At 45.2% G+C, this 12,500-nt stretch overlaps 2 protein-coding genes across 2 annotated transcripts in view; one reads left to right on the top strand and one right to left on the bottom strand.

The window, feature by feature from the left end:
* Positions 1–12,062, bottom strand: part of LOC135216029 ((E3-independent) E2 ubiquitin-conjugating enzyme-like) — a 30,725-nt gene extending 18,663 nt beyond the window's left edge. Inside the window, exon 1 of the mRNA XM_064250968.1 lies at positions 11,975–12,062. Coding sequence (XP_064107038.1) covers positions 11,975–12,047 — 73 coding nt within the window. The 5' untranslated portion in view covers positions 12,048–12,062. The remainder of the gene's footprint in view (positions 1–11,974) is intronic.
* Positions 1–12,500, top strand: part of LOC135216469 ((E3-independent) E2 ubiquitin-conjugating enzyme-like) — a 561,446-nt gene that overhangs the window by 524,428 nt on the left and 24,518 nt on the right.

Here is a 12,500-nt window from a genome sequence, read left to right as displayed (position 1 = left end):
ATATATATATATATATATATATATATATATATATATATATATATACAGTGGACCCCCCGTATTCACGGACTCACACATTTGCGGATTTCTCTCGGGAACATTTCCCTGCATTATTCACTGAAAATTCTCCTATTTGCGGTATTTTACCAACAAATTCCTGTTTTTATTTTATCAATTTCATTATAATATGCACTTTTTGTGATATGACTATTAAAAAACCAGGTATAATAATTTTAGTGTTTTTTCTTGAGTTTTAACTAACAAAATAGGAGGTTTTAAACATTTTTTAGGGGTTCCAACTATTCAAAGGGGGGTCTGGTACGCAACCCCGCGAATACGGGTGACCACTGTATATATATACATATCATATGCAATAGTTCATATATCTTTATACATTTTTTCTGAATTAGGCTAGCAGGAAGTTTTGTAACTCAAAGGTTAATTGCATGGCGATACTGCTGCAAGCAGGAAGCACAAATGCATAGAGTAAGTGTTGTACAGGCGGCCCTCGTTTAGCGGCAGGGGTTCCGTTCCTGGCCACTGATGCCAAGCGATTTTCGACACTGAGCGATTTTAAAGCCTACGGCCGCCGCACACCTTCTTTCGAAACTCTAGACCAGTCAAAGGCGCCGTAATCCCACAACGGCGCAATAAGTAAAATTATATTTATGCAGTATAGTACTATAGAATTTACTGTACAGTTCATGTGGGTGTCTAGAGTATGTAAAGATATAATAAAGTTTATACAGTGTACAGGTAGCTGTAGTGTTCAGGTTAGGATCATTAGTCTTACGATAGTTCGATTTTATGAGAGATCAAATTACAATGGCCTAACTTTATCCATCTTCTAGTTACATAAGTTCAATAACAGCAAAAGAGAAAGATGAAAGTATGGTTTTAACGTTATACTCGTTGCGTGAACGTGTACAGCCATGAACAACCGAACGAGAAACGACTTTTTTTTTTTTCTAAGTACAACCGAACTGGATAACATCCGTTGGCTTGTATTTCGATCATCGTACTACAGTGCAACATTACCGTATTTGTTATAAATGGCGTTATGTATAGAATAGAACTGAGATATCTTAATGTAATAACTTTATTCGCTATAGATCAGAGATCAATATAGATTAAAGATCAATCGGGAAATATACCGTTAAATTTAAACCTAGTTATAACTGAAGCTGAGAAAACTGTTCAAGCTGCTAATGACTATTATCGTACATCGGCAACAAGGATAAAACTGCAGTAAACGTCTGCCATCACACACAACTGTAGATAAAATTGGGATAAAATCATTTTAATCAAAACTACTGTGCTTGAAAGAACACATTTTACTGTTGGTTTCACGCCGATATAAGATAAATAACGTAAAGTTCGTATTACGATGATATAAAGGATTATGTATTGCGAACGGAATCACGTAATTTTTTACGCAATAAACATGCCGCCAACGTAATCTGTTAACGAAAAAAATAGTACAGTGGACCCCCCGTATTCGCGTTCTCCAGATTCGCGGACTCACACATTCGCGGATTTCTCTTGGGAACGTTTCCCTGCATTATTCGCGGAAAATTCGCGCATTCGCGGTATTTTTCTATGGTAAATATCCACAAATCCCTGGTTTTTTTGATGAATTTCATCATAAAATGCACTTTTTGTGATAAAACTATTAAAAAAACCATGTATGAAAATTTTTAGTGGGTTTTTCTTGAGTTTTAACCAACAAAATAGGCTGTTTTTAGCATTTTTATAGGGGTTCCAAACATTCGCGGGTTCGAACTATTCACGGGGGGGTCTGGTACGCATCCCCCGCGAATACGGGGGGACCACTGTAGTTCACATTCACAACGAGACATATTCAATAAATATTTCCACCTAAAAACACGCTGTATAAGGAAAAATAACTTTGTCTCATATAAGTCAAGTATATAGATATTTGTTTATGCTAACTAGAAGCAAGAGCATTCGCTCAGAATTGCGTTATGGTGAAAAAGACTCGTATTCATCAGCTGATTTCAAACCACAACATTGGCCGCTCCGCGGAATACGGGCTGAAGTTTGCCGTAGTATTTTAAAATACAATAATATGAGAATACATACAATATTCTTGGATACAGTGAAATAATGTATAACTTTTTAAAGGATTTATGGAAAAGATGCATAATTAATAAAATAAAACAATGCATTTTTCGGAACTGGCGGACAAGAACGAACATGAAAAACCATCCCCTGACAACGTGGAGCGTAGTTACAAAGGCTGCCTTAATTTGTATCTTATTTCTGTACAAAAATGAAAATACCTGTAAGCAATATATTTTCATACACATTTTAAACATAAAAGCACAAACATTTGAAAAATCGACACATCAATCGCTAAATTTGCACACTTTTTTTTTTTTTTTTTGGGGGGTTTTTTTTTTTTTTTTTTTTTTCTAACTCGATATTTTCGGAAGAGCGGCAGACGGCGGCATACAAGAACGAACTTGAAAAAAACATCGTAGTCGATAACTTGAAGGGGAGTTTCAAAAGCTGCCTTTTTATCATATTTCTGCACAGAAATAAAAATACCCTATTCGTAATACATTTTCATAAACATTTTAAACATAAAAGCATAAACATTTATAAAATCGACACCGATCGCTAATTTGCACTTTTTTTAAATCTATATTTTTGGAAGAGCGGCAGGCGCGGCTTACAAGAAAGAACATGAAAAAACATCGTATTTGATAACGTGAAGGGCAGTTTCAAAAGCTGCCTTTGTATCATATTTCTGTACAGAAATAAAAATGCCTTTCACGTAATACATTTTCATACACATTTTAAACAAAAGCATGAACAATTATGAATCGACACATCCATAGCTAAATTTGCACTTATGTAACTCGATATTTTCGGCATAGAACGGCGTCAGAGGCATATATTTTACCCTAATACCTATGTAATAACTCCATAAAATTTGTTAATATAATTTGCATAACCTTTATGGTCTGAACGGCATTTCTACATATGTATGAACTCGTTAGACAACGGCGCTAGCGGCGCTGTTAACTGAAATTTGTGCCGTAAAGATACCTTTAAAATGCCTTATTTTTTTAATGAATATTTTTGACGACCGCCGTAAAACCAATTCGCCGTTGAGTGATTGCGCCGTTAACCGCGGGCCGCCTGTATTACAATAACCTGTCATTCTTGCAACAGCTGCAATGTGAAATGTTGAGAAGTGTAATCTACAAGGTCACTGTGCAGGTATTTTAGCATAAATACTAAATAACTCTTCATGCATCATAAGCTACTATAACTGTTATCTATGATAAGGCAACATTACTACATCAACAGGGGAAATTGAGTGTATATTTCCAACCCTCATCTCAAAATGACAGTTGTAAAAATATGCTAATTTTACCAAGTTATGTGTTTTTTATAATATTTTTAATCTTATTCTGTAAAATTATAATTACTGCTCTCAAAATATCATAACACATAAGAACTAAAACCAGTAACAAATTCCAAGTATATTTATTACAAAATATTTATGAGACATCATTGAATGGGAATTTTGGACAACATTCACCTATGACATCTCAAGGCAAACCGAGCCCTCTCTCCTATACCAACTAGTTATTAGAGTTGGGATCAAAGTTTCAATGAGTCATTTAAGGCCCATGGAGGTGATCTGAGAACTTTTCCCACAAAATTCATTCAAACTGTAAGGCACAAAATTTTGAACATACTATGTTACCCAGAATCCACACCAAACTATCCAAACATAAGTAAACATAGACGTATGTTACCCCTCCACAAGGGATTACACTTTTTTTGTCTCTTTAGAATGCATACCTTTGCACAGCATCTGTATCCATATTTTTTCACATCACCACAGAGTTACAAATAATACCTGATATAACACTGCAGAACAGTCTTTTCTGCATAGTACTGGCGAGACGCTTTAAATGGCACCTTACAATACCATGCTCTCTGTCTTGATCTGGCTCATAACTTCTTAGATGCTAGTTACTTTTACAAATTATTTATTTATTGCTTCATTTATTTATTTTTTTCATACAAACCTTAATTTATGCTTCGACTTGTTTCCAATTTTTTTATTTTATCATGGAATTATACTTATTGTCAGCAAGATAGTACTAATGACCTTTCAGCTTGTTTAATGTAGAAGTCAACGTATGAGGTTTTGAATACTATACTGAGGCTTCCTTTTTTTTTGTGGGTGGGGTGGGGGGTGGGGGTGATTAGGTTTGCTCCTCTGGGCCAACTTGAAGATAACTGCTTGAAACATCAGGTAATCTTCCCTTTTGATAGCACCCTCAGCCTCTAACTTTGCTGGTCTACAAAGGATGGTGTTAGCCCATAACACCATGAAAATGAGTCTTACCTCTTGAAATCAACAATTTTCTGGTCTTCTGCCATGCATGGAAGGGAAGATCCTTCTAAGGAACAAAGTCATTGTGCCCTGCCATCATATCTAATCAAGAAATGGCTTGAATGGTTGGTATCATGACTCACTCCATGTTATTAGCCTCTCTGTAATAAAAGGCGAGATCGTGAAGTCACACTTTATCCAAGATCATATTACTAGTAAGGTGGCACAGTGCCATGTCAATAAGGAAACGCAAGTCATATACCTCTTCTGGTAACTAATACTTCCATAGCCTGGCCAAGAGAGGGGGAGTAGGTTTCCAAATCTGGTGGCTACAAGGAACTAGATGATCCACAGATCAACAAGTTCATCTTGGCCAACACATTATGGGGATACTCAGACCATAGCCTTACCGATAGTTTCACATCCAGAGCAGAACCGATCATCCACCGTAAAAAGCTTCAGCAGAGGGTGTTTCCTCGAGTCAGCTCACAAATGAACGCAATGATTGAAAACTATGGTTCAGGTCAGAAGTAGGCTTCGAAGGTGCAGGGCACTTCGTATTCATTGCCCGTCAGAAGAGGTAGGCTTCAAAGGGGTGGGGCCTTCTAGACTCATTGCCTCCACTGAGCTATGAGAGCAAATACTTTGGCAACAACTGGAGAGGTAATTGCTTCCTTCTCCAAGTCTGGACTCCTCTCTTGGTGACCCTGTGTTGGATGAGTCAATGTCAAAAGGAAACTACTTCCTAAAGGTGTTGTTGATGGGAGGCCATAGTAGGAGTGAGGCATGGAAGGAGTGCAAGAACACAGGGATGGGGACTCCTGAGTCCTAAGTGTCCTGATAATAGGGCAAGGCAAAGTATAAAGGGAAACGAAGGGTACCTTTCACACTTCAAAGAGCATGAATGTCTTGAGCACAGAAACTACACAGGTTCATTCCCAAAAACCATTCCGATGGTCGGGAAGGAGATCCTTCCCGACCATCAGCATAGAACCAACACATGGATTCAGTAGGCGACTGGTGAAAGGGATGCGTGAGCCACCGAGCTAGCCGTAAAAAACCCTCTCTGTGCAATCAAGAGGAGTCGCCATGAGCCAAGTCGCACTACACACCTGTCCACTACATTCTAACGACCAAGGAAGGGCTGAGAGGACCACATACATCCTGAGACTGAGTATGCAACTAGCAAATAAGTCGCACTAACCCATAATGTACAGGTTATGAAGACCAGGTCTGAGACTAGCACAAAGATTGTGCAAACCCTCTCTGCTCAACCCTGAGGAGTCATGGTGAAAAGAGAGGACAATAATACCTCATTGGTATTGTTAAGCCTGATCCCAAGATAGTTACATGGCTAGCAAATGGACCACACAGACCCTGCACCAAGCAAGATAGTACACATTGCCACTCCCTACTGCTGAGGAGTCGCAGTAAGAATAGCAGCAGTGCGTCATCACTGTTCAGCACAGCCATCCAACCATGAAAGAACCAAGAGAGCAAAATACCCTAATGCTAGCAGTAACTCAAATTCGGAGATTGAGCACGCCTCTAGCGACCAGGTCATGTAAACCTATACCAGGAGGTTTGCACCAACTCCTCCCTGTGCCACTCATAAGTCATGGAGAGGGGAATGACCCATGCACTAGTCGAATGAGCTGAGCAGCCTCAACTTAATGTAACCCTGAAAGCTTACAAAGAGACAAGTTGGAAGCAGACCTCAAGTCTAAGATGGATGGTACCAAGGGCCAAACCCACCTGGGAAAAACTTAACTCTGCCAAAGAATGTGTTCCCTGTTCTACCCCCCCAGGGGGATAGGAGGAGAGAGGGTAGGGGAATAGGAGAATGGAAAGTTGTAGAAGGACCAAGCATCATGTCCAGCTAGAAGCAGTGCCCCTATTATTTGCCTCTGCCTTCTCTCATAATTCTCTCACTAAGGAGAAGACCAAGAAACATATCAAGGCTGGGAGAAGCACAAGAATATTCTTTTCCCCAAAAGAACTACAAAAAGAATGCGGATATACCACTACAGGACACATAAAATGGTTACAAGGCCTAATCACAGCCTTCGCGATTATGCTGGTAAGCACAAAAACACAGTATTGCAAAATCCTCAAAAATCACACAGAATACACAAACAAAAGCTCCATTTTACTAAAAATGAGTGTCGGAGACAATGGATGAAATCAACCATGTAAAACATGGAAAGCCATAAAAACAGGGTACGGGCACTCCCCGGGTTATGACGGTGTCGGCTTACGACGTTCCGAGGTTACGACGCTTGTCAATAGACATTATTTCCAGGGTTACAACGCCTACAACGCTCATCTGGGAGATGAAATATGACACCAAAAATGCAAAATATGACAATTTGTCGAAAATTGCATTTTTCCTAACTATACAAACCTGAGGTCCTTTAACAATAGGAAGTAGCTAGCGGCAGCTGGAACGGTCGTAAGCTTCGAACAAGGGGAGAACGGTAGTTAACTGCTTGTCCGATCGTCGGTAAACAAATCACTTTTGCTTTTGGCCCATGCAAAATATGCAGAGTGAGGGGTGGCATGAGGAGGGACTATATGTAAAGGACCTCAGGTTTGTATAGTTAGGAAAAATGCAATTTTCGACAAATTGTCATTTGTTCCGATACGTAATACAAACCATCGGTCCTTTAACAATAGGAAGACTCACTTCTTGGTGGGAGGAATCTGAGTCTTTTGATAAACAGACTGGTGTTCGTCCATCCCTGGAGTGCCTCCCTGGTCGTAAGAGCGAGGGAGGGATCCAAGCCTCTGTCCGATTGATCGGGGTGTGCACCGCAGGATCAATGGTCAGACCTCTGGGCCGAGTACTAAGAGAGAGGCAAGCGTATCTCTTCGTACCAGCATTATAAGAACTTGTTCCTGTACAGGAGCAAATATAAAGTCATGGGTTTGTCTCATGTAGGCATCCACTTCCTCCCCCTTGTAGGAGAAAGTGGTGGATATACGCTCCTATCCCTAGTGAAAGGGATAGGATGGAGCTCGGTCGAGTAGCTTACCTGCATCTGACTCCCTTCCAGCATGGTGACGACCGTATCCCTCTGCCCACAGGTAGAGGTAGAGAAAGATGGAGAAGCGAAGCCAGTCACACTCTCATTCGCGCATTCATTCTCCCAGTCATACCAGGAATCGATGCTGTTCTGCCTGCTCGGGTGCTGGGTAAGCTTACACAACGTGTTGAGCAGCCACCACAGGTCCCAAGGAAAAAGTATCCAAGGACTTGTGGGCAATATCCCGAAGGTAGAAGGACGTGAAGGTGGTCTGGTTGGCCCAGACACCTGCCTTCAGGACCTGCGCCACGGAGAAGTTCTTACGGAACGCTAAGGAGGGTCCGATACCTCTGACTTCGTGGGCTCTCGGTCGGAGCGTACGGATGTCGTCGCTACCATCAGCCTCGTACGCTCTCCTGATAACCTCACGTAGCCAGAAAGAAAGCGTGTTCTTGGAAACTTCTTTCTTGGTAACCCCAGTGCTAACGAAGAGGCGTCGACACTCAGGCCTGAGGTGTCGAGTTCTCTTCAGATAGCGCCGTAGCGCCCTCACAGGACATAGCAGCATCTCATCCGCATCGTTATCGGTGAAGTCCAGAAGGGAGGGGATCGTGAAAGACTCGAACCTGTCGTCAGGGATCAACGGATTCTGAGTCTTGGCTACGAAGTTCGGGACGAAATCGAGCGTCACAGATCCCCAGCCTCTGGTGTGTTTAACATCATAAGAAAGACCATGTAGTTCCCCTACTCTCTTCGCCGATGCCAGGGCCAGCAAGAAGAGGGTCTTGAGGGTCAGATCCCTGTCTGACGACTCTCGGAGTGGCTCGAAGGGTCTTCGAGTCAAACTCCTAAGGACGAGAGTCACATCCCACGCAGGGGGCCTGAGTTCCCTGGGTGGGCAAGAACTTTCGAAGCTCCTCATGAGCAAGGAGATCTCGAACGAGTTCGAGATGTCCAGTCCCCTCAGTTTTAGGACAAGAGCCAGGGCGGCTCTATATCCTTTAACTGTGGGTACTGAGAGGAGCTTCTCTCGGCGAAGAAACACGAGGAAATCCGCTACCTGCTGAAGAGTGGCTCTGAAGGAGACAGACCCTGTCTACGATACCAACCACAGAAGACGGCCCACTTCCCCTGGTACACAGCTGCAGAGGACTGTCGGACGTGTCCAGCCATCTCTGTTGCTGCGCTACGAGAAAAGCCTCTCGTTCGCAAGAGATGGTGGATAACAGCCAGCCGTGAAGTTGAAGGGACTGGACTGCTTGGTGGTACCGTTCTACGTGTGGCTGGGCTAGAAGGTTGTGCCAATTGGGTAGCTCTCTCGGTGCGTCCGTAAGAAGAGCCAGCAGGTCCGGATACCAAACGGCTTGAGGTCGTTTGGGAGCCACCAGGATCATTCTGAGATTGGGAGTGACCAGCACTCGACTGATCACTTTCCGAATCAGACAGAAGGGAGGAAAGGCATAAACGAAGAGGTTGTCCCAGGGGTGTTGGAGAGCGTCCTCTGCAGCTGCCCATGGGTCCGGCACGGCTGAAAAGAAAACCTGTGGTTTTCTGTTGTGCCGGGTGGCGAACAGGTCTACGACCGGTCGCCCCCACAGGTTGAAGAGCCTTTCTGCCACGTCTGGGTGTAGAGACCATTCGGTTCCTATCACCTGATCCCGACGGCTGAGCTTGTCCGCTACTACATTCCTCTTGCCTGGAATGTAGCGTGCTGACAGCTCTATCGAGTGAGCCGTGGCCCACTCGTGCACCTGCACCGTCAACTGGTGAAGCGGAAGAGACACTAGGCCCCCCTGCTTGTTGACATATGCCACTACTGTGGTGTTGTCGCACATCAACACCACTGAGTGTCCCACCAAGCGGTCCTGAAATTCTTGAAGAGCGTAGAACGCCGCCTTGAGTTCCAGGACATTGATGTGAAGGTGCTTTTCGTGATGGTCCCACACACCTGCAGTCAGCAACTCCTCCAGGTGTGCGCCCCATCCCTCGGTCGATGCGTCTGAAAACAGCAGCATCTCCGGGGGGGGAGTGCGGATGGGTACTCCTCTTAAGAGGTTCTTGTCGTCGAGCCACCAGGCTAGGTCCTGCCTCACCTTGTCCGTGAGAGCCACGGGAAAGTAAGGAGGATCCTTCGCCTGAGACCAACTCTCCCTTAGCCTCCACTGGAGAGACCGCAGGTGAAGACGCCCGTGAGGGACTAACTTCTCGAGTGACGACAGATGGCCGATCACGACTTGCCATTGCTGTGCTGCCTGTTCCTGCCGAGACAGGAACCGGCCGGCTGCCTCCCTGAATTTGCTGATACGCAAGTCTGCGGGAAAGACCTGCCCTGCTACCGTGTCTATCAGCATACCCAGGTACTTCATCTTCTGCTTGGGTTCGAGATCGGACTTCTCGTAGTTTATCACAATCCCCAGATCGTGACAAAACTTGAGGAGTCGATCCCTGTCCTGCAGCAACTGCGAGCGGGAGCTCGCCAGAACCAGCCAATCGTCTAGATACCTCAGAAGACGTATCCCGTGCGAATGGGCCCAAGCTGACACCAGAGTGAACACTCGCGTGAACACCTGTGGGGCGGTTGACAGACCGAAACAAAGTGCCCTGAATTGGTACACCGTCCCGTCGAAGATGAAGCGGAGGTACTTTCTGGAGGACTGATGGATGGGTATTTGAAAATACGCGTCCTTCAAGTCCACTGAAAGCATGAAATCGTTCCCCCTGATCGAGTCGAGCAAAGAGCGTGCCGACTCCATCGTGAACCGCGTCGTGCGAACGAAGCGGTTCAGGGGAGAGAGGTCTATCACCGGACGCCAGCCCCCCGATGCCTTCTCCACTAGGAAGAGGCGGCTGTAAAAGCCCGGTGACTGGTCCTCTACGATTTCTACAGCTCGTTTCGCCAGCATGGTCTTGATCTCCTGTCGAAGAGCGTTGTCCTTTGATGATCCCCGGACATAGGTTTGTAGATGGACCGGTTTGGAGATGAGGGGGGGCCGAGACTCGAAGGGTAGTAAATATCCCTCCCGAAGGACGTCTACTATCCAGTTCTCGGCCGTACCTGTTGCTGTCCCTGCCGCTCCTTTTGTTTCAGACGCTGCTGTTCCTGCTGTTCCTGCTGTTCCTGTACCTGTTCCTGTCGCTCCTGTTGTTGGTGGTGCTGCTCCAGGCTCAGGTCTTTCCGGACAGGTGCAGTCGGGCCCTGTTGCTTCGGCAACTGCCCCGGCTCCCTCCTGGATGGAAGACCTGACGTCTGTCCTGCGGAGCCTGGCGAAGAAGAAGAGGAAGAAGAGGAAGGTGTCGTCGTCGTCTTCGTCGTCTTCTTCGTCGTCTGCTGCCTCCTCTTCCCCTTCGACTTCTAAGGCTACCAAGCCGAAGAAGAAGAAGAAGGCTGCCTCCTCCCCCCCTAAGAAGGCTCCTTCGGGACCTTCTAAGGGCCCGTCTCGCTCAGGCGATTCGAGGAGCTCTTCTGCTGGTCCTCCTGCTCCTTCGGGAACAGGGCCCGTCTCTTCTTCTGCAAAGAAGAAGACGACGGGGACCAGAGGAGTACCAGCCTCGGCTGGTACTTCCTCGCCTGGTGTTAGCGGTTCTGCCGCTAAATCAGGATCCGCCTCGGCTTCTCGTTCGCGAGAAGTACCGAGTGGACGGTCTTCCGCGGGAGACCGTCCAGCCAAAGTTTTGACGCCCGAGCTCGCTCGCCGTCAAGACCGAAGCGCGGAGCAGAAGACTGGCGAGAGTCGTGCAGACGACTCTCGCCAGGCCAGTGGACGCTCTCGCAGCGACCAGCTGGCTGCTCGGGTTGACGTGAAGGTCGCTGACCAGCCACGGGTTGAGGCGAGGAAGGGGTCCCCGCGGCCGTCGGTACCAGCGGCTCGACGCACCGAGAGGACGCTCACCGGTCTCACCGCGACAGCGAGCCTAGCAGGTCACCTGACCGCCGCTCCCATCGGGACCGGGCGGAGACGGTAACCAGCAACAGCTCGCCTGACGCTCGGGATCGGGGTCGACGTTCTCAGCCGAGCCTCTCGCCCCAGGCGAGCGGCAAGGCTAGGCCTGCTGCTCGATCGCCACCGCGGGTTGGCGATCAGCAGCAGCCCTCCAAGCACGCTGGTCCTGCCAGCGAGCGAGGGGGGAGCGTCAGGTCTGCCTCTATAGTACCTTCAACCTCCTCGGGCTACACCGGGAGGAGTGAGGTACCTAGGAGTGATCGCAAGGGGTGCGCCGCTCGCTATCCCGCTATGACGCCGTACGTTTACAACCATGAGAATCAATGAGGACATAGAGAGATACAAACTAAACTAACAAAAAAATAAAATCTTACATAACTCAGTTTTGGTAGCTAAAACTCCAATCTTTAATACTAACAAACATTGTAATCAGCACCAGCAGAACAGCATGTGGAAAATATGTAACCAATAAATGCACTTCATGAATAACTTTGTTGAATGAGAAACAACTTTAAGCTCAACAAAATAAAAATGGAAAAGCAACCTATACCTAAATGCAGTATATTGAAGTATGTATATCTTGTAAACCTAAATGAGAAAGTTGATACAGGTAATGAAATTCTTACCATCTGGTTCAGAGCTTGGAACATAGTTTTCCACTGGTGGTCCACTTCCTTTAAATGCAGCATGTAAAAACATTTTCTGAGTGTTTGGAATATGTCTAATAATACTTTATAAATATAGCACTTAAAAGCCACATGTGTAAGTGCAAAGTTGTGGAATAAGAAAATGGGTTGTGAAAAGTGTGGGGCTATGCATAAGCCCAAGATGAGATTTGGGATGTCAATTGAAGTTATGACTGAAATGTATTTTGAAGTTGTTGAGATAGTCTCCTTTTTGAAAAAAATGTGTGTAATGTAATAACTGGAAGGGTAAGAAATGAGAAGATATTTAGGACAGGTAGTAAAAAGGTTGGTGTAGCCGAAGGAGAAAAAATATATATAATTTATAGGTATTAAAAATGAGAAGGAAAGTTTCTTGAGCTTAAGACAAGCATCATAAATCTAACAGAAAGAAATAGGATAAGAGCATGAGTACAGTGATATCACATTTATTTCAATGAAACAACTGAAAACAGCTACTACAATAAAG

Source organism: Macrobrachium nipponense, chromosome 6 (assembly GCF_015104395.2).
Source record: "Macrobrachium nipponense isolate FS-2020 chromosome 6, ASM1510439v2, whole genome shotgun sequence".
NCBI lineage: Eukaryota > Metazoa > Arthropoda > Malacostraca > Decapoda > Palaemonidae > Macrobrachium > Macrobrachium nipponense.
The sequence above is the reverse complement of the archived record's forward strand: the minus strand, read 5'-3'. Positions and strand labels throughout refer to the sequence as shown.